Genomic DNA, 23896 nt, shown 5'->3' on the forward strand with positions numbered 1-23896 from the left:
CCAATGGATCACTGAAGAAATCAGAGGAAATTAAAAAAATACCTAGAGACAAATGAAAATGAAAATATGATGATCCAAAACCTATGGGACGCAGCAAAAGCAGTTCTAAGAGGGAAGTATTCAATATATAGCAATACAAGCATATCTCAGGAAACAAGAAAAATCTCAAACAACCTAGCCTTAGCCTTACAGCTGCAACAACTAGAGAAAGAAGAACAAACAAAACCCAAAGTTAGTAGAAGGAAAGAAATCATAAAGATCAGAGCAGAAATAAATGAATTAGAGATGAAGAAAACAACAGAAAAGATAAATGAAACTAAAAGCTGGTTCTTTGAAAAGACAAACAAAATTGATAAACATTTAGCCAGACACATCAAGAAAAAAAGGGAGAGGGTTCAAACCACTAAAGTTAGAAATGAAAAAGGAGAAGTTACAACTGACACCACAGAAATACAAAGGATCATAAGAGACTACTACAAGCAACTATATGCCAATAAAATGGACAACCTAGAAGAAATGGACAAATTCTTAGAAAGGTACAATCTCCCAAGACTGAACCATAAAGAAACAGAAAATATGAACAGACCAATCACAAGTACTGAAATTGAAACTGATTTAAAAACTCCCAACAAACAGAAGTCCAGGACCAGACAGTTTCACAGGCAAATACTATCAAACATTTAGAGAAAGTTAACACCTACCCTTCTGTAACTATTCCAAAAAATTGCAGAGGAAGGAACACTCCCAAACTCATTCCATGAGGCCCCCATCACCCTGAAAACAAAACCAGATAAAGATATGCCAAAAAAAGAAAATTACAGTCAATATCATTAATGAACATAGACACAAAAATTCTCAACAAAATACTAGCAAACTGAATCCAACAATACATTAAGAGGATCATATACCAGAATCAAGTGGGATTTATCCCAGGGATACAAGGACTTTTCAATATCAGCAAATCAGTGTGATACACATTAACAAATTGAAGAATAAAAACCATATGATCATCTCAATACATGCAGAAAAAGCTTGTGACAAAATTCAACACTCACTTATGATAAAAACTCCCCAGAAAGTGGGCATAGAGGGAACCTACCTCAACATAATAAAGGCCATCTATGACAAACCCACAGCTAACATCATACTCAACGGTAAAAAGCTGAAAGCATTTCCTCCAAGATCAGGAACAGGACACGTTTATTCAACACAGTTTTGGAAGTCCTAGCCATGACAATGAGAGAAGAAAAAGAAATAAAAGGAATACAAACTGAAAAGAAGTATGGCTGTCACTGTTTGTAGATGACATAATACTATACATAGAGAATCCTAAAGATGCTACCAGAAAACTACTAGAGCTCATGAATGAATTATGGTAAAGTTGCAGGATACAAAACGAATACACAGAAATCTGTTGCACTTCTATACACTAACAATGAAAGATCAGAAACAGAAATGAAGGAAACACTCCCATTTACCATCGCATTAAAAAGAATAAAATACCTAAAAATAAACTTGCCTAAGGATGCAAAGGACCTGTACTCTGAAGGGAGTACACAAAGGGTATCCAATTACCTACGAAGTTCACAAACACGCAACCTAATTTATAAGTCAGGATAAAGTGGCTTTTATGGGCTAACGATTGGAAGAAGACATAAAGGAGGTCCGGAGGCGTGACAACGTCCTGTTTCTTGATCTGGGGGGTGGTAATGCACATGAACACTTTCTAAAAATCCAATGAGCGTAAGATTTGTGGGCCTTTCTGCTTATGTATTATATTGCAATAAAGCGTTATATGTGGTGGCTATGGCTGGAATATGGGCAGCAGGGGATGCCTAGAACTGACAAAGTAAGAAGTAGCTATATAATACACTGCTTAAAAATAAAACCACCACAAAACAGTTACAGGTTAAAAATGGTTGCCCCACTGAACAGCAGAAACGACCTCAGCATTGTAAAGCGCTTATACTCCAATTAAAAAAAAAAAAAAAAAAAAAAAGAGAGAGAGATTGCCCCGAGGGTGTGGGGAGGGACTGTTATTTATGAATTTCTGGTACTAGATTTTTTTTAAGTGGTATGCATAGGTTTACAGGTCAAAGCATTTCAACTCTTCACAAAAGAAAAATTACTGATGGAGGTAAAAATGTAAACAGCTTCTTACAACTAACAATGCTAAAGTCCCATCTGATAGGAGAAAACTCACTCTGCTTTTAGGCAAACTATGGTTTTAAACAACAAATTTAAAAGTTAAAAAATTATATAAGGAAATGATAGATGCTATAATATCACCACAGTTTTAAGCCAAATGCTAATCATTAAGCGGGGGAGGGGGAAGAGGTGAAGGGTGGTAGGATTTGTCATCCCAAAATATGCCACTTTGGCATAAGGACTAGTTTGAGCTACAGGCACTTAAACAGCAGGTGCAGGAAGGGCACTCTGACGCTCCCCTTTTTCTTCCTAAAAACAGGAGATAAAACCCCCATATGGAATATGTCCTCACTACACCAGAAGGAGAATAACACTCTTATCAAGGACAGGATGTTGAGGCTGAGAGAATTCTATTCAAAACTTATTAAAATAATTCTTACCTTCTTTTAGCCTCTCCACATAGTTACTTTTCCACAATTGCTTGTTTGTTCAGCTTCATAGCCTCAGGTTTTGCCACTTCTTTGGGGCTTTATTTCCCTACGAGGGCTCCCGTGTCACATAAAACTTATATTAAATAAATGTGTATGTTTTTGTCCTGTTAATCTGTCTTATGTCAATTTAATTCTTAGGCCCAGTCAAAAACCCTAAGAGGGTAGAAGTAAACTATTGCCTCCCCTATAGAGGCAAACCCCAGATACATTTATTGTATTAGTGCATAGCATACAACCCTAGGTGTTTGCATCCTTATTTTCTCATAGAAAAAGTAGAAGCTTGGTATGATACACTTGATACACTGATATGCAGTGTGTTGCTCATGGATGAAAGTCTTTATCTTCAGTTTATTCTTCAGATTAAACTGCCATTTCCCAGTTCAGTCTATGGACGATACTAACAGGAATTATGTGGGAAAAGATGTTCCATGGTCAATCACGGTCTGGAAACACTGGATTCCTTTACTGCAAGCCTTCCTAGAACAAACAAGTTAATGTATACTGCGATACTCCAGGAAAGGGATCTTTCTTTATACCTCATATGGTGAGGCACTTTAACGTTTATTAAATTAAAAAGGGAAGAAAAAATAAAAACAAAAACAAAAAAATTTTTTTGATTGCAAGAATTCATTACAGAGAAATAAGGAGGCAGCTAGGAAAATACTTCTATTAGTAGGCTTAGGGTAACCCAGAAATCTGAAAATCTGAAACTTCCCCTATGCCATAAAATGTTTCCCAGGACTGATACTATCTTTTAAGGTCTCCTGTCTATTTGGTAGCATTTGTGAAGTACACTGAAGGTTTTTTCCTGGCTTTTCTAAAGAAGAAATTCATTCCATTAAAACCACATTTGACAAAAATTTTTAAAAAAGAGATACTGGATGCTAAAAGGGCTTTCTGAATGTTTATTTTTGTATTTTTCAAGTCAAGACTGTATAACTCTGTATGAACTACCTAGGATTTATATACCAGAATAAAAAGAACAAGCAAAGGTTGTATAGGATATCTGATTCTTTTTTAATCTGAACAGAAAATAAGTATACAAGTTTGCTAAAGAGAAGTGATAAAAATTGAATGTTATGTATTATGGAATCAGTACATCAATTTTAACTTTGGTAGTCAGTGATTCTTATAGTTAATTCTGCAAAAAAAAACCCAAACCAGTTATGCAGAAACAAGAATATAAAAAGCCCCTTTCTGAATCCGAGTTTGATAAAACTGATTTCATATCTAGCTTATTGATAATACTCAATTTCAGTTCTCCCTGTGCAAATAATACACATAGTCATTAATGGTGGTCTGGTGAGATGAAATTGATTTCTCTTAGGATATAGTTCAACATAATGACCCAAATATAAAAAAGTTATTAAAGAGTCACAGAGATAAACCAGTGCCTTAGGAAACATAATTCATGTGCATAATTTTATAACATATTTTTTAAACACAAAATCACAGTCAAAGACAGTGATACATTGCATACTCAGTGCTTTACTTCATGTAGTACATTCCTATGGCTCATGTGGAGTTTAATGCCATGTAACCACCACACTTCTAATGAATAGGCTCCTAACATATAAAAATCCATCCAATTCTTTAAAAATTCTAAAAATCTTGTAAGACCTTGAGCTTGACATGTAAGGACTTTGTGTTTTCATATCCCATCACTGAGAAGATTAGGTGTGAAACACAGTAACCATCCCCTGTAAGCAAGACTGCACATATACTTTTGTTGCATCACCACAAAGAACCCTCAAAACAACTCAATAATGAAGATTGCGAGGGGCACATTTATTATTTAGCCAAAGAAAATCCAAATGGCTTTCCTGGATTCAAATGTACCCCAAGACATAAGCAAGGAATGAGTATAACTGTGGCAGCTAAAGACATCTGCCACAGGATAATAAAGGCCATTATGCCAAGATGTACATTTTGATAATACACTATGATTTGTTTGTTTCCCACTAACATGGGGCACAAGAAAATGAAACTCAAGACTATCTCGTTAGAACAGGACAAGTGATGACCCTAGTTTTAAATAGGGTTCTTCACTGAAGGAAAAGATAGAGCCATAAAAGTCAAAGTAGCTGACTTCAAATGGTTTACATCCCAGGATGAATCAGGTTACACTGATTTAAGCCCAATTTAATTTAGGCAGGTTTTTAACCACAAGAATAAGGACATTCTTAGTACATATTAATAATTAAACCAACATATACACAACTAGCAATATCCCATATAATATTAAATGTTTCAACAACTTATCCGCAATTATTTTATATCTAGTTAATTTGTTTTGTTTAAAAAAACAAGCTCAACTTTATTTTACAATGTACTTTGTATTTCTAATTGTATTGTGTAATTATTTCATTGAAGCTGGTTCAATACAGTTCTCTGGATTCTAAGAGCCAAACTCAACTGTATCTTCTGTTATCTGTTTGAATTCATAATTGCCTCTGCCATCCATATGCAGGTAGTACTATGGGAAAGAAGGGGGAAAAAAATCAATAACTGAGAATCTCCTTTTTGTCAGGAATTTATGTAGAGGTTACTATACAAGAAAATGATTGAAAATAATTATTTTAAGCCACTAAAATCTTCAAAAGTTTATACTCAGAAATGCATACCATTTTCCAAGGAAAGACTAAAAGAAGATGTCCGCTCTTTTTCAAAGGAGCCACAATATACATCTGCTTGTAGTGGATACAGTAATTTCTATTAAGAGAACTAAAACATCAGACTTCCTTATTATTATTTTTTCCTTATTATTTTAAAGGAACAAAATCTGTAAGCATCCCACAAATTAGAATGCTTCTACCACTCCACAACCAAGGGTCTGATCTACAGAGGTGCAAGTGCACTAAGTGCAAGCCTGTTGTATAGGACAGCCTCTAAAATACTTACTTTAGCTGGTTTCCCAGATCAGCTCAGAACCTCTAACTTAAGGCTTTTTGTTCATTTGTTCTTTGACTTAGCAGAGGAGGATGAGAACTATAGAGTGAGCCCAAATATCTCATCCTATGAAGATGCTTAGGACAGCAGTTACAAAGCCTTCCATTTTATTTAGTGGTTTTTTGTTTACAGAAAAGACCTTTGTTTTTGCATTTTCTATATTGTTATTTTTAAGCTATTCTGGACTCTTTAACATTGCAGTTCTTCCTGTTACTCCTCCTTCACATGATCACTGGCCTGATGGTTATTTTGATAACTGTCTACACCTCCAGGAGAAGAGGAGAGGGGAAACCCAAGTCCTTTCACTGTCCTATGGCTGTAATGTTTATGAACTTCTGAGAAAACACAAAGGCTTGGGTATATTTTAAACTGCTTTGATTTCTAGTTATTTAGTTTTTCATTCAATTCATAAAAATGGGCAAATTATAATATGTCATTAAGATAATAAAACTATCTTTAAAAGTCAACAGCTATATAGAACTTCATTATGGTTTATTAAGAACTTTCATACAGGCTACCTCTTTGATCCTCACGGTAATCTATGAGACAGTTAGGCAAGGATCAATACTTTATTACACGAAGGAAGCAATTAATGCCAGAAACAGTGATGCCTGAACCCAGGTTTTCTGACTTCAAACCCCATACTCTTCATTTAACCATTTTATACACTATCATCTAAACTGTAAGGTTCTTGAGTGTAAGGACAGTACTCTGTATCCCTCATGACACTTAGCCCAGTATCTGGTTAAAAAGATAATCAATCAGGTATGTATTTTATGGGACAAAACACCCTTACCATGTTCCAATTTTTCTCAACCCTTTTCTGTATCATTTAGGAAGGAAAAAAAGGAAAGAAGAGAAGAGGGAAGGGAGAAAGAAAGAAAGGATGGAAGGAAGGAAGGGGGGGAGAGAGGAAGGAAGGAAGGAAGCAAGGAAGGGAGGGAGGGAGGGAGGGAGGAGAAAAGAAAAAAGAAAAGAAAAGAAAAGAAAAAAGAAAAGAGGAACTAAGCTGGGTTTATTTTTAGGGTTTGATTATTTTACATTAAGAGTTGAAAAGAACTCCCATACTGAGAATGGCACTATGGCACTGCTGGAGCACCTGTACCCATGTAAACCTCACTGTAATATCTTTGTAAATTATAGTGACTACCTAATGAATTGTTTATTACAGTGTGATGACAAACAGAGCTGACATTATACAGTTTCCTCCTTGTAGTCCTGATCTCTACTAAAACTGTCTCTAAACTTTTTGCTATATGATCCTTCTTAAGTCTTTCTCCTTCTGTCAATACAGAATGGTAAGAAAAAGTTTGTTTGGCCATAGTTGTGATAAGATTATGTACATTTTAGTCAGTTATTATACAACGGTCATTTATAAAACTGGAGAACCACTAACTGGTTCTCTAATATCTATCATATATAACTAGGGACTGTTTACATATATTGTAGCTTTCAAAATTAACAACTACAATAATATTTATGAAAATCCTGTTTTATAAAAATGAATTAGAATCACCTTTTTCCCTTAAGTTATATATTTATAAGGGAATATACACCAAGAAATCTAAAACCATAATCACCTGAATTCATATATGAAAATAAACTCTCACCATACCATTCAGTATAAGAAATACAAACCTCATGGTGTTTCCAAAGAGACTTTCTATGTGACACAGTGAAGAGGGTAATGCCAACCTAATACAAGGAAAATGATTTAGGTTTATATCAATAACACAGTCACAAATTAAACTAGTCTATATAGTTTAAGCTGTTAAGATGACTGTCTTCAGTAGCTACAGTTAAAAATCAATGCCAAAGAGAAAAAACTAAAACTGATGCCAAATATTTAAGGTAATGCAAAGTACAAGCCAAGCCATTGACCACATAATAAAAACTAACAAGTATCAATAGAACCTTTAAGAAAAACAAACTAAATTAATAGGTACTAGCTTAATTAAGTGTATAATTTTGTTTTGGGCAGAAAATATATATCCTAGCACATTTTATATTTTATTGTGAAAAATATATGAAAAGAGTATAAAGGTGGTAAAAGTAGCAAAAAGTCAAAAACAGGAAAATTAAATCTATATAGTACTGCCTACAGTAAATTTGTTTTTCAAATACAGGGTCATAATCTTTTATTGGAAACCCTTATTTTGGAACGTCTTAGAATTCAGATTTTGGAAAAGTAGTATTTACCACCCCCAGAGGGTTCTGAGGCAGAATTCTGAAATCAAACACATCAATGTTTCTGCAACAACACATATGGACATGAACATTCAGTGAGATAAATAAGAGCTTAAAAATCTTCTGTTAGTTCAGGCCAGGTCTGGCTACCCAGTGAGCTTGCTACAAAATAATGAAAAATCTTTTGGTTTTACAAGCTTACTGGATTTCAGACTGTGAATTAGGATTTATGGATTGTTCTTCAAATTTTCAAAACAACACTAAGAGATATAGCTAGCTGCTCTGGATCAGTGATTCTCAACCAGGGAGGGAAGGCAGGGGATTTTGTCCCATAAGGGACATTTGGCAAGGTCTTTTTTGATTGTTGCAACTGACAGTGCTACAGAAGTCTAATGAGTAGAGGTCAGAAATGCTGCCAAACATCCTACAAAGCAGAGGACAGCCTCCCACAACTAAGAGTCATCCAACCCACAATGTCAATAGTGCTGAGATTGAGAAACCTTCTCTAGATCAGTGTTTCTCAAAATGGATCTCTCGAGGCTGAGATACATGCTAGGGTAGCCAGGAAATCTCCACCATGAGTTCCAATTTTTATATTCATTTTGATAATTAAAAATAATTTTGAGTAAGTATGTTCTTCTTATCACTTCTGTCATGAGATTTAAGTGCCCAAGTTTGTGTTTACACTTCTGTTGGCACCAAGTGGTGACTTAAAGTGGTATCATTTAAAACTTTTAATGTATCATAAGTTTGGCTGCCATGGGAAAGGTTTTCAAACAGGTTAGGAACTGCATGACAAGTATACGGTCAGTTATTAATAAAACATATATTTCGATGGTGCAACACATATCTGATTTTTGAAAGCTCACTTCAGATATTATTTCTCTTACAACTCTAAGATAACTGGATTAGATCTCAACTTAATGAAGGCATTCTTATAATAGAATTAAGTCAAAATACGTAAGCAAAATTCAAAACATAAGATCTGGACCTCCTATTATTTTTGGACCTCAGATTAAACCTAAACCAGTGGTTTAGTTTCAGCAAAACAGTATCACAGGTCTCTCTAATGCTGCAATTTTGAAACTGTGTTTTAAAGTTTTATCTGTACTTAATTTGTAAGTTTATATTGGCTTTGTAGCTTTTGTAAATGAGTTTAAGTTCATACTTCATTTCATGCTTATCCATGAAGTGCCATTATAGTAATACAATTCATCAACTGGGGGCTCCATAAGAATTTTTTTCTTTTAAGTGGAATCTATACATAGAATTGCATCCTTTGTGGGGACTTGCAGCCTACAGCTGGATATAAGAGGAAACTGCATGGACAAAATTACCAGCAAAGAGCCTCTAAATCACTAATCAAGTAGAGACTACGTGGTTTTACATGTAAGAGATTCCACAAACACCTCTAATGCCTATAAATCTGAAAATATGTACAGACAAATGGATAAAAAATTATAAATGACTAAAACTGATTAAGAACAGAAAACCATTAAAGAAATAAAATCAGTAGCTATAAAAATCTTCCTAAAAGATGAATGTAGCAAATTTATTCCTTCATCATTATGCCAATTCTTCTCAAACTTTAATGTGCATTTGAATCACCTGGGGGTTTTGTTAAAATGAAGGCTCTGGTTTAGTAGTAGGGCTTGAGACTGCATTTCTAACAAGCTCCGGGGCGATGCTGCTGCTGCTGAGCTACGGCCACACTTCGAGCAGGAGGAACTGATACTGTATGTGCGCATCATGACTTTTATATTTATTGTGGACTCCCGAAGAGCCCTTGCAAAATGTTAAAAGACTCCTGTACTTCATTTGCTTACACTGAAACTCTACAACCGTTAGGATACACTGCTCTTGTTCTCAAAATCCAACAAAAGTATAGATGATGGTGACAATTCCTCACAGGAAAAAAACAAACAAAAAAACTGAGACAACTGAATAATTACTTAAAGAATGGAACCAATGTAGACAGCCTCGGAAAAGGCTACTAAAAGAAGCCTTGGTAAAATACTGGCCAGGCCAGAGAAAAAAATGGATAAATTAAAAGTTGCCAAATAATTACTGTCGAATGGTCTTAATTAAAAATTTTTTTAAATTTTTTCTTTATAAAAAAACAAATGATATTTAGGTAAAGTTGATGGAACAAATTAAGATAATATCAGTTTATTAATTCTGAGTATAGAGAATGAGTTAAAAGGAAAATAAATTTAAACGTTTATTTTATATCTAATACATGGCTAAAAAGAATTATATTCAGAATTCATTGATAATTTTTTTTTACTCATATCTATTAATTATCAGTTTAAAATATTAAAGCAAGATATCATCCTATGATAGTAATTTTGTCACTTTATAACTTGGAATCTTCTCTTTGGGTAGATATTTGGTTGGACACAGAGTAAACTGAAAGGGGGGACTGAGAATTTATCACACTTACCTTTCGACAATGACTGTAAATGTAGTCTTCCACATCCACACTAACTGCACTTGTGCATTCATCCAAAATGGCAAACTGGGGCTTATGATAAAATAATCTTGCCATCTGAAGCATAAAAAGAAATATTCTGTATAATCATTTAGAGAGCTAAAATTAATATGCGAAAATAGATTTACCTTAAATACTCATTTACGGTCTTCTAAAGCAAAGATGAAAATTATTCTAACTCAAAAAATCTACTTCTCAGAAACAAAAACATATAAAGAAACCTGACTGCTTTTATTGTCTTCCCGAACAAAGGGAAAAATGTAACACATGGGAAATATTGTTAAGAGTAAAGCAAAAACTTTTAAGACTGATGGGAGATGAAGTTGAGTTTTAAACTAGTATTAAAGAAAGTTCTCTAAAAAAGGTTAGAGGGTACACTTTTTGATGAAATCTTAGAATTCAGACTATAGATGACTCATGCAAAAACTGACTATTTTTAAACGTTTTGTTGCTTAAGTAATGTCAATATTATGTTGCCAATTAATATTGCCACCAACAATATTTGAGTGCACCTGTTGTATATATCCCTGTGGTCAGTATTGGGCATGCTCATTTTTAAAAGGCTGTGCTAATTTTATAAGTGAAAATTAACATCAAGGTTAGTATAGCTTACATCTCTTTGATTAGCAGTAATGCTGAACATTTTGCTGTTTATTTTCCATATGTATCTTATTTTCTGGGAATTATTTATTCTGATCCTTTGTCTAACAGATATTCCAAATTGTCATCTGCTCCTAACAATGATGTCCATGTTGCATGACCAATGGACACTTTCTATCCTTGCCCAATTTATCTTCTCTGCAACATTCAACACAGGTGACCATTCCCTCCTTCTTGAGAAAGTGAGAGTGAAACCATGGTTTTAAGTTTCTTTCCATTTCTTATGTTGTTTTCTCAGTTTCTTTTCCAGCATTTTCTCTTTCACTTGACCATTAAATGTTGGGGTCCCTGAGGGTTAATTCCTAGGTCCTCTCCTCTTTTTCCTATGTTGTTTCTCTCTGAATGATCTCATCAAATCTCATGATTTCAAATATTATTTACATTTGTAAACTCCCGATATATCTCCCTCACCCATACTTCTCTTCTAATTTCCAAACTAATACATAAAAATTCCTATTTGATCTTTCTATTTGGATATCTTACAGAACTCGCAGACTTTAAAAATCTAAAACTCAACGGATTTTCTAGACTTTTCCCTTAAATCCATTCATCCATTTCCCCCACCCCATCTTGAACATTTCAGAAATGAAGCTATCAAACAGCTGCTCAAGCTAGAAAGCTGTGAGTCCTCCTTGATCTTTCCCTTCTCCTCCTCCCTTCCCCTCCCCCCCATTTTTAGTCCATTCAAGTCAGTCCTGTGGACCCTACTCACTTTCCCCCAGCTCACAATCATGTCCTTAGCCCACAGCATAATCCTCTCCTGCCTGGATGACCATAAATAGTCTCCTGCTTCCTCTTTTGCACCTCTTTAACCCATTCTCCATGTAACCAGAGAGGATCTTCCAGAAACGTAACAGAGAATTTCATTCTTCTGCTTAAAACCCTTCAATAACTTCCCATTTCACTTAGAATAAAATTCAAACTCCTTACCATGGTCTACAAGGCCCCACACAACCTTATTACTACTCACTCTCTAACTTCAACATTCCAGCCACCATCTCCTCTCAACTACCAGGACACAATGTGTCACAGGTCTTACAGGCTTCGCACATGTCACTTTCCTTATGTCTCAAACGCCTTACTCTGCTCCTTGCATCTTTCAAATTTCTGCTTAATGTCACCTTCTCAGACAAACCTAACCTGATCCCTTTCCCCAATCCAAGTGGGTCCCCTCTGTAACATCTCTGCAGCTCTTCACATACTGTAAATTGTATGTTGTCTGTTTCTTTGTCTACCCCTTAGGCTATAATATTCACAAAAGTCGAGACTCCGTTTTAATCACTACTGTACACCCAACACCTGTACAGTATAGGAAACATTCAAATATTTGATAAATGAATAACTAAAACATAAAAACAGCTTTCTTGGGGTTTATATCTTATTTATAAGAGGTGTGAGGAAGGGGAAGCAGCAAGGACAGACCATCAGGAAGTTCAGCTGTGCAGAGAATGAAAGGTACAGACTACATGGGACCTTTGGTTAAGGCAGAGTTTGCTTTTTAGATCACAGAGACCTGAAAATCTCTTTCTATAAGAGGACTAGAAGAGATTAAATATGGGGGGGGTGTCGGAGGGGGTGCATAACTGAAGGAAAGGGATGTGATAAAGTTGGAGGAGGGAGGGTCCAAAAACATAGATGGAGACATTTAGCCTTTCTCAAGAGGAAGGATGACATATCCTCCACTAACAGTGGGAGCAGGGAGGTCAGGACAGCCCAGTGCAAAGTTATTAAGAGGAGTGATTATTTGAAGGCATTCCACAAATGCCCCTCCTCTGTGTTCCCATGCAATGCTTTGCATACCTTCGTCACCACACTTAGCACATTATATGGAAATTTTCTCATCATGTGTCTTTCTCTCTCCCACTATGCAGTCAGCTACTCGGTTTCTCAATACAAGGAGATTTTGGAGTATACGAACTCTGCAGTCACACTGCTGACTGAGCATGACAGGCCACTCCCACCCCCCACCAGCTTTAACATTTCCTAGATATCTTTGCCTGGCAAGCCACTTAACTGTTCTACATTCTATTTCCTCTGTGAAATGGGACACTCACAGCTCTCATCTCACAGGACTATGGCGAGAATGAAATGAGATAACCTGTGTAAAGTGCTTGGCATACTGCCTATCGCCTATTTAGCACTCAATAAAAATTAGCAGTCATGTAACTGAAATTAACAGCACCTCTTTTTTCTTTAAGAAGTAGGAGGAGAGTTATTCTGCTGAGAGTGGTGGAGCAGGTAATGGGGTAGAAAGCCTGAGACTGGTAGTTTTCAAATGATTATCATGAAAAATGAGACAGAGGGACAAAAATCAGTAATAGGATTGCCAAGCCATGCTGTGAATCCCTGTAAGACTGGAAACCATGGAAGTGCAGTGCTACCAATCCATCTTATTCTCTGATTTTTTTCCAGTGGTGCTCAGAAGCCAATGTACAGAAATGCCAAGGCAAACAATTGCTCTTGGATTGGTGTTTAAATAATATGAGAAAAAAAAAAGTGGGAAAGGAAGTTAAGGGGAAGGGATCATTTGTTCATTCCTTTAAGAAATATCTCCTGTGTACCTCCTATGTTCTAGGCCCTGGATGGTTAAGTCTGTGCTGGACAGGAAAGAAGGTAGTCAGAAGGGAACTGATCAATTATAGAGAAGGAATGGGTCAATATTAGAGAGACCTCAGTGAGTTTGAAGAACGGGGACAGTTGCCAATTAGGTAAAAGGAAAAGAATTAATTACAAAAATGATTCAAAAAAACACTAAAAATCTTATGACAGTGGTATGTCTGGTAAGGTGGTTTGGGCCTTTCTTTACACTTTTATAAATATTCCAACTTTTCTATCATATATACTTTTTCATAATTCAATATAAAAAACCATCACTAAAGAGGAAGAGCAAGAACAGAAGAGTAGAAAAGAAAACTATGGGTCAGAGAAATAAGACAGCCCAATTTATGATATTAGGTGGAGCAACCCTGGCTGATGTTTGGACCAGGGTTGGACTAGCTGATGGCTGGACCCAAATGGGTGCAATGGGGGAAAAAGGCATGTCACTTGAGACTTCAAGGCACAGTGAGAGAAGAGAACTGGTCAGACAGTTCACCTGCACATTGAAGGCCATATACTGTAATGTACTGGTTAAGAGCAAGAGTTCTGGGGTCAGACTCACCTGCACGTGGATCTCAGTTCTGCCATGCAGCAGCTGTTTGGTATCAGTAAGCTGCTTAAGTTCTCCAAGTCTTTCCCTCATCTGTACCTTACTTCACAGGGCTCTTGGGAGAATTAAATAGGACCTGCCATTCCAAACCAATCTTTCCCTCATCAATATTCTAGTGCATTTTCTTTGAAACTATCACTGAAGACTGCCTGCCTGGTATCACAATTAAAGGAGCATATCTGGCTCTCCTAACTAGATTATAAAGGCAGGAACCTAGCTAAGTGCCTTGCACAGAATAGATTCTTAGCTAATCCTAAACTCTGTGGCAAGCATACCATAATTAATTTTTTTGCTGTTAAAATAATGGAATAATATTTCCCCCTATATTTATGTTGATATTTTTCAAGGGACTTTTAGAAATGTGTTCACCAGATCTCCCTTTATTCAGTAGTTTTATTCCATTCCCTCAAATTCAAATCCTGATTCTCCTTACCTAAGAGTTCCTTTGGTTCATCTGTTTTATACCAACCTTCACTCTTATAGATTCAGGTTTTGGTTAAACCTTTCAAGTCTGTTCTTCCTAAAAACTCTAATTTTTATAATTTATAAAAATTATGTGTTCTCTTACCATCAACTTTTTACTTTGAAAATTTTAATCCTACCAAAAAAATGAAAGAACAATAAAATGAATATACATACATTCTCCACCCAACTTCAGCAATGTTAATATTTATTGCATTAGCCTTTTCTATCTCCCTCCAAACCCTTCTAAAGTAGCAAAACAATATGCTCTCTTTTAAACTTCACATTCAATTCTCCAAATACTGGTGTATACAGAACACATCCTGTCAAGGGCTTGGCCATGCAACCGTGTTACAGGTGAGCTCTCCCCATTTCCCAGCTCTATCATGGTTCATCTAGCTTTACAGGGTTCCTTCCCCCACTCCCTATTCTTCCAAAATAACCTCTCACTCCTCTAGGCATACCCTTAAATTTCTTATCTTCTAATAAAAACTACCCTCTGTGTAACATTTATACCACACATATAGAATTCCTTAGTTTAAGCAGATTTATTTTTCTTTCTGAGTCTCCATTGTGTCCACTTGTGAATCTTGCCTTATCCTTCCATTTTCTTTGAAGTCATAGTATAGGAATTTCAATTAGTTTTCTTGAATTGCAGTTATTTCTATAGGCATCTTCTAAACTGATTCCAGAAATGCCCAATCACTTTAAATTCTCACGCCTTCAGCCCAATTTCCACTTTGAGTATGGCTGATATCTCTCTTCTCTTTCATTTATGATTCATTTATCACTCTAGATTAATCTCACTAGCCAGACAAATCACAATATTAAGTTGATATTAAGTTCATATAGAATGGGTATGATCTGGAGAAAAACAACATGCAAAACAATCAGGGAATAGGAGGTAACCAAAAGGTAGAATATAACCTGAAGATAAACAGTAAGCAATTCTGAAATAAGTCCATTCTTCTGCTACCTTTCCTTGGCTACAGTTTTCTCTAATTTCCACAAGGTTATAACACTCCCTCACCAAAAAACTCCTCTGGATCTGCTCAAACTATGGTATGTCTAGTTAGAAAATGACTCCCTAAAAGTTATCCCCCTTGCGACTTCCCTGGTGGTGCAGTGGTTAAGAATCCACCTGCCAATGCAGGAGACAAGGATTCAATCCCTGGTCTGGGAAGATTCCCACATGCCATGGAGCACCTAAGCCCGTGCACCACAACTACTGAAGCCCACGCGCCTAGAGCCCATGCTCCACAATAAGAGAAGCCAACTCAACGAGAAGCCTGCGCACCACAACAAAGAGCAGCCCCTGCTCGCCGCAACTAGAGAAAGCCCACGTGGACCAATGAAGACCCAACGCAGCCAAAAATTAATTAATGAATTACAAAAAAATTAAAAAATAAAAGTTATCCCCCTTTACATAGTACTCAAAGAGTCACTCTTAATATGTCACATTTTGTAGTCATGTTTGATTCATATAACTTTAGTTGAGAATAAAATAATTCCTTTGAAATGTTTCTTTATATTAGGAAAATTTTAAAATTCTAAATAACTTTAGGTAGTAGATACTGAGCCCTGAAACAAGGATAAATATAATGATAGAGGGAAAGGACAAGAACAGAATAAAGAATAAAATGATAATAAAATCTCTAATACCTTCAGCTACTTTAGAGAGAATAGGCTAAGACAGAGAGGTGTCTATATGGAAAAAATACTGAAAGGGATCTCATAACCCAACCAGGACCTATGTGCTACAAAGATCCCCCAACTTTTGGAAAAACGGATTAACGGTATATAATTGGATCTGCATCTTTTCCTTTCAGAGGAATATTTTTGAATTTTTCAGAATTCCAAATTTACAGGCAAGCTATACTTCTATTATCATATAAACTAAGCCACACTATAATAACTGCTAAATAAAAAGATTAAAACAAAACCTTATGCCTTGATTATCAAAATGCTGGATTCTAAGAGTGACTTTATACAACCAGCTGCATTGCTGTGCAGTGTTTTCAGAGCACACTTACCGCCATTCTTTGCTTTTCTCCACCACTGAGTACATCCATCCAATCCTGAACACTGTCCCAGCCTCCTTCACGTTCAAGGATATGACCCAACTGGACATTGTCTAAGTATTCCTTCAGTACCTTTCAGCAAAATGATTAAAGATGAAATCATGCTTAATATAAACCAATATTCTCTATCTTGCTTTATTTTTTAAACTAGAAGCACTATAATACTACTGTCAATATCACTAAAAAGGCACATTTCACAAAAGAACATGGCACAAAGGTAAACAAACTCTTTACTTCCTATTTATACTAATTTTCACAAAATATATCTAAAGGCATAAAGAGAATAATACTATTGTACATAATTAAAGGACAAGGGCAATGAGAAAACAAACAATAGTGTAAAGACAAGGTTAAACATTCAACAAGTCATATTTAAGCAAAATGGTTAATGTCTTACCTCAACCTGGAAAGTTATAATTAATGATTAGGCTGTAGAAGCCTTTACAAAAGGTTAGGATAAACTACTTGAAATCTAAAATACTTAACTGATTAAGATAAAGACTCTGAAGTGGAGTGTTTTCAGTAAGTCTAGGATATAAACATTTCCTTACGAGGTCAGAAATCCCCTTCTTTTTCTGATCTTCTCTTCCATCTGGATATATCACTTGGTCTCGAAGTGTTCCAAGGGTCATATAAGGTCTCTGATAGTAACAGAGCAAAAATCATTAGAAGTGATTTTTTAAGAAATAAGTTAAAAGATCTTGAAATCAAAGATTATAAAATAACTCAAACAAGGTCTTACCTGGGGAACATAAAATAACTTTCCTCTCTCGGGTTTAGTTAGACGTCCTCCAAAAAGAGGCCATAACTATAAAAGCAAAGGAGGGTGAGGAAGAAGAGCTATAAATTTCACAATGTGGTAGATTATATGGCAAAATAAGACTACAAAACCTTGAGGCCAATTTTTACTTACTTCACCAAGAACACGGAAAAGTGAACTCTTTCCACAGCCATTTGGACCACAAATTAGAACGTTGGCCCCAGATCGAACCTGAAAGGAAGTGAGTCTATGAATTAAATAGAATATACACTCAATGAACATTTCTGTAGAGTCAAATAGTTCTTTACTAATGATAAGCTTTCTATTATGTCTATAAATGTGATATTAGGTAGAAGCAGTGGAGGGTATGGATGAAGAGACCTTTTATTTTTGTTTACTTTCAATTTTTACTGTCATTTTTCCCACTTAAATATTACTATTGATTGATATCAACTTAATCTCAATCAGAATACAAAGATCTAAAGCTTGAATTCTTGAAAACAGTAATTATGTATGTAAACACAGTCTTGTTTTAAAAAATAGAATTGTACTATATATACTGCTATACAACTTGTTATTATTTAACAATATATCGGGTGCTGAACAGACTCATCCTGCCTAGTTGGGGAGGTCAGTAAAGAATTATCATGTTTTATTTTGCTTTGCTTTTGAGGTTTTCAAAATGTACTTAAAAAAAAATCTAGTTATATATTGCTTACAAGAAATATACCATAATAAAACGGCTCAGGAAAGGTATAAATAAAGACTTGTACAAAATATATGAACAAATGTAAACAAAATGAATTTCATGGAAGGGATCAAGATGGTGGAGTAGAAGGACGTGCACTCACTCCCTCTTGCAAAAGCACCAGAATCACAACTAACTGCTGAACAATCATCTACAGGAAGACACTGGAACTCACCAAAAAAGATACCCCACATCCAAAGACAAGGTGGAGCCGCAATGTGATGGTAGGAGGGGAACAATCACAATAAAATCAAATCCCATAACCACTGGGAGAACACAAACTGGAGAACAATTATACCACAGAAGTTCACCCTCTGGAGTGAAGATTCTGAGCCCCCCGTCAGGCTTCCCAACCTAGGGGTCTGGCAACGGGAGGAGGAATTCCCAGAGAATCAGCCTTTGAAGGCTAGCAGGATTTGACTGCAGGACTTCAACAGGACTGGGGGAAACAGAGACTCCATTCTTGGAGGGCACACACAAAGTAGTTTGCGCATCGGGACCCAGGGGGAAGGAGCAGTGACCCCACAGGAGACTGAACCAGACTTACCTGCTAGTGTTGGAGGGTCTGCAGAGGTGGGGGTGGCTGTGGCTCACCCTGGTGACAAGGACACTGGCAGCAGAAGTTTTGGGAAGTAATCCTTGGCATAAGCCCTCCCAGAGTCACCATTAGCCCCACCAAAGAGCCGGGTAGGCTTCAGTGTTGGGGTCACCTCAGGCCAAACAACCAATAGGGAGGGAACTCAGCCCCACACATCAGCAGACAAGTGGATTAAAGTTTGACTGAGTTCTGCCCACCAGAGCAACACCCAGCTCTACCTACCACCAGTCCCTCCCAACAGGAAGCTTACACAAGACTCTTAGATAGCCTCATCCACCAGAGGGCAGACAGCAGAAACAAGAAGAACTACAGTCCTGCAGCCTGTGTAACGAAAACCACATTCACAGAAAGAGAGACAAAATGAAAAGGCAGAATACTATGTACCAGATGAAGGAACAAGATAAAACCCCAGGAAAACTACTAAATGAAGTGGAGATAGGCAACCTTCCAGAAAAAGAATTCAGAATAATGATAGCAAAGATGATCCAGGACTTCAGAAAAAGAACGGACGAGTCAAAGATTGAGAAGATGCAAGAAATGTTTAACAAAGACCTAGAAGAATTAAAGAACAAACACACAGAAGATTTAAGAACAAACAGAGATGAACAACACAATAACTGAAATGAAAAGTACACTAGAAGGAATCAATAGCAGAGTAACTGAGGCAGCAGAACAGATAAGTGACCTGGAAGAAATGGTGGAATTCACTGCTGTGGAACAGAATATGGAAGAAAGAATGGTGGAATTCACTGCTGTGGAACAGAATAAAGAAAAAAGAATGAACAGAAATGAAGACAGAATGAGAAACGTCTGGGACAACATTAAATGCATGAACATTCACATTACAGGAGTCCCAAGAAGAAGAGAGAAAGGACCCGAGAAAATATTTGAAGAGATTAGAGTCTAAAACTTTCCTTAACATGGGAAAGAAAATAGCCACCCAAGTCCAGGAAGTGCAGAGAGTCCCACACAGGATAAACCCAAGGAGAAACAAGCCAAGACACATCGTAATCAAACTGGCAAAAATTAAAGACAAAGAAAGATTATTAAAAGCAACAAGGGAAAAATGAAAAATACAAGGGAACTCCCATACAGTTAATAGCTGATTTCTCAGCAGAAACTCTACAAGCCAGAAGGGAGTGGCACGGTATATCTAATGTACAACTAAGATTACTTCCCTGGCAAGGATCTCATTCTGCTTCAGTGGAGAAATCAAAAGCTTTATAGACAAGTAAAAGCTGAGAGAATTCAGCACCACCAAACCAGCTCTACAACAAATGCTAAAGGAACTTCTCTAGGTGGGAAAAATAAGAGAAAAAAAGGACATACAAAAACAAACCCAAAACAATTAAGAAAACGGTAACAGGAACATACATATTGATAATTACCTTAAATGTGAATGGATTAAATGCTCCAACCAAAAGACACAGGATCGCTGAATGGATACAAAAACAGGACCCATAAATATGCTGTCTACAAGAGACCCACTTCAGACCTAAGGACACATGCAGACTGAAAGTAAGGGAATGGAAAAAGATACTCCATGCAAATGGAAATCAAAAGAAAGCTGGAGTAGCAACACGCATATCAGATAAAGTAGACTTTAAAATAAAGAATGTTACAAGAGACAAGGACAGACACTACATAATGATCAAGGGATCAATCCAAGAAGAAGATATAACAACCATAAATATTTATGCACCAACATAGGAGGACCTCAATACATAATGCAAGTGCTAACAGCTATAAAAGAGGAAATCAACAGTAACACAACAATAGAGGGGGACTTTAACACCTCACTTACACCAATGGACAGAGAATCCAGACAGAAAATTAACAAGGAAGCACAAGCTTTAAATGACACAACAGACCAAACAGATTTAATTGATATTTCTAGGACATTCCATCCAAAAACAGCAGATTACACTTTCTTCTCAAGTGCATATGGAATATTCTGCAGGATAGATCACACCTTGGGTCACAAATCAAACATCGGTAAGTTAAGAACACTGAAATCATATCAACCATCTTTTTCAACCACAACACTATGAGATTAGAAATCAATTACAGGGAAAAAAATCTAAAAAACACAAACACATGGAGGCTAAACAATACATTACTAAATAACCAAGAGATCACTGAAGAAACAATAGAGGAAATCAAAACATACCTAGAGACAAATGACAATGAAAACACAATGACCCAAAACGTATGGGATGCAGCAAAAGCAGTTCTAAGAGGGAAGTTGAGAGCAACACAATCCTACCTCAAGAAACAAGAAAAATCTCAAATAAGCAATCTAAGCTTACACCTAAAGGAACTAGAGAAAGAAGAACAAACAAAACCCAAAGTTAGTAGAAGGAAAGAAACCATAAAGATCAGAGCAGAAATAAATGCAATGGAAACAAAGAAAACAATAGCAAAGATCAATAAAACTAAACACTGGTTCTCTGAGAAGATAAACAAGATTGACAAACCTTTAGCCAGACTCATCAAGAAAAAGAGAGAGAGGACTCAAATCAATAAAATTAGAACTGAAAAAGAAGTTACAATGGACACCACAGAAATACAAAGCATCATAAAAGACTACTACAAGCAACTCTATGCCAATAAAATGGATAACCTGGAAGAAATGGACAAATTCTTAGAAAAGCATAACCTCCTAAGACTGAACCAGGAAGAAACAGAAAATATAAACAAACCAATCACAAGTAATGAAATTGAAACTGTAATTAAACATCTTGCAACAAACAAAAATCCAGGACCAAATGGCTTCACAGGTGAATTCTATCAAACATTTAGAGGAGAGCTAACATCTATCCTTCTCAAACTCTTCCAAAATATAGCAGAGGGAGGAACATTCCCAAACTCATTCTACAAGGCCACCATCACCCTGATACCCAAACCAGACAAAGATACTACAAAAAAAGAAAATTACAGACTGATGAACATAGATGCAAAAATCCTCAACAAAATACTAACAAACCGAATCCAACAACACATTAAAAGGATCATACACCATGATCAAGTGGGATGCAAGGATTATCCCAGGGATGCAAGGATTCTTCAATATATGCAAATCAAATCGATACACAATATTAACAAATTGAAGAAAAAAACCATATGATCATCTCAATAGATGCAGAAAAATCTTTTGACAAAATTCAACACCCATTTATGATAAAAACTCTCCAGAAAGTGGGCATAGAGGAAAACTACCTTAACATAATAAAGGCCATATATGACAAACCCACAGCAAACATCATTCTCAATGGTGAAAAACTGAAAGCATTTCCTCTAAGATCAGGAACAAGACAAGGATGTCCACTCTCACCACTTTTATTCAACATAGTTTTGGAAGTCCTAGCCACAGCATTCAGAGAAGAAAAAGAAATAAAAGGAATACAAATTGGAAAAGAAGAAGTAAACTGTCACTGTTTGCAGATCATATGATACTATACATAGAGAATCCTAAAGATGCCACCTGAAAACTATTAGAGCTAATCAATGAATTTGGTAAAGTTGCAGGATACAAAATTAACGCACAGAAATCTCTTGCATTTCTATACACTAACAATGAAAGATAAGAAAGAGAAATTAAGGAAACAATCTCATTTACCACTGCAATGAAAAGAATAAAATACCTTGGAATAAACCTACCTAATGAGGTAAAAGACCTGTACTCAGAAAACTATAAGACACTGATGAAAGAAATCAAAGATGACACAAACAGATGGAGAGATATACCATGTTCTTGGACTGGAAGAATCAATACTGTGAAAATGACTATACTACCCAAAGCAATCTACAGATTCAATGCAATCCCTACCAAATTACCAATGGCATTTTTTACAGAACTAGGACAAAAAAAATCTTAAAATTTGTATGAAGACACAAAAGACCCCGAATAGCCAAAGCTAGCTTGAGGGAAAAAAATGGAGCTGGAGGAATCACACTCCCTGACTTCAGACTATATCACAAAGCTACAGTAATCACGACAATATGGTAGGGGCTTCCCTGGTGGCACAGTGGTTAAGAATCCGCCTGCCAATGCAAGGGACACGGGTTCGAGTCTGGCCCAGGAAGATCCCACATACCACAGAGCAACTAAGCCCATGCGCCACAACTACTGAGCCTGAGCTCTAGAGCCCGCAAGCCACAACCACTGAGCTCACATGCCACAACTACTGAAACCTGTGCGCCTAGAGCCCATGCTCTGCAACAAGAGAAGCCACGACAATGAGAAGCCCACACAACGCAACGAAGAGTAGCCCTGGCTCACTGCAACTAGAGAAAGCCCGTGCACAGCAACGGAGACCCAACACAGCCAAAAATTAAAAATAAAATAAAGACAATATGGTAATAGCATAGAAACAGAATATAGATCAGTGGAACAGGATAGAAAGCCCAGAGATAAACCCATGCACCTATGGTCAACTAATCTATGACAAAGGAGGCAAGGATATATAATAGAGAAAAGACAGCCTCTTCAATAAGTGGTGCTGGGAAAACTGGACAGCTACATGTAAAAGAATGAAATTAGAACACTCCCTAACACCATACACAAAAAATAAACTCAAAATGGATTAAAGACCTAAATTTAAGACCAGACACTATAAAACTCTTAGAGGAAAACACAAGAAGACTCTTGAAATAAATCACAGCAAGATCTTTTTTTATCCACCTCCTAAAGTAATGGAAATAAAAACAAAAATAAACAAATGGGACCTAATGAAACTTCAAAGCTTTTGCACAGCAAAGGAAACTATAAACAAGACAAAAAGACAACCCTCAGAATGGGAGAAAATATTTGCATATGAATCAATGGACAAAGGATTAATCTCCAAAATATATAAACAGCTCATGCAGCTCAATATTAAAAGAACAAGCAGTCCAATCAAAAAATGGGCAGAAGACCTAAATAGACATTTCTCCAAAGAAGACATACAGATGGCCAAGAGGCACATGAAAAGCTGCTCAACATCACTAATTATTAGAGAAATGCAAATCAAAACTACAATGAGGTATCACCTCACACTGGTTAGAATGGGCATCATCAGAAAATCTACAAACAAAAAATGCTGGAGAGGGTGTGGAGAAAAGGGAACCCTCT

The 23896-nt window shown here is 36.3% G+C and overlaps 1 protein-coding gene across 3 annotated transcripts in view; it reads right to left on the minus strand.

The window, feature by feature from the left end:
* Positions 1 to 3637: 3637 nt before the first annotated feature.
* The window catches only part of ABCD3 (ATP binding cassette subfamily D member 3), an 89595-nt gene continuing 69336 nt past the window's right edge, over positions 3638 to 23896 (minus strand). For all 3 annotated transcript variants that reach the window (XM_028489109.2, XM_024119742.3, XM_024119743.3), the window contains 7 exons: positions 17591 to 17668; positions 17420 to 17485; positions 17229 to 17318; positions 16630 to 16749; positions 10219 to 10323; positions 7227 to 7283; positions 3638 to 5115 (listed from right to left, as the gene is read on the minus strand). In XM_028489109.2, the coding sequence (XP_028344910.1) occupies positions 5038 to 5115; positions 7227 to 7283; positions 10219 to 10323; positions 16630 to 16749; positions 17229 to 17318; positions 17420 to 17485; positions 17591 to 17668 (594 nt within the window). In that variant the 3' untranslated portion in view covers positions 3638 to 5037. The remainder of the gene's footprint in view (positions 5116 to 7226; positions 7284 to 10218; positions 10324 to 16629; positions 16750 to 17228; positions 17319 to 17419; positions 17486 to 17590; positions 17669 to 23896) is intronic.

Source organism: Physeter macrocephalus, chromosome 4, assembly GCF_002837175.3.
Source record: "Physeter macrocephalus isolate SW-GA chromosome 4, ASM283717v5, whole genome shotgun sequence".
Taxonomy (NCBI): Eukaryota; Metazoa; Chordata; class Mammalia; order Artiodactyla; family Physeteridae; genus Physeter; species Physeter macrocephalus.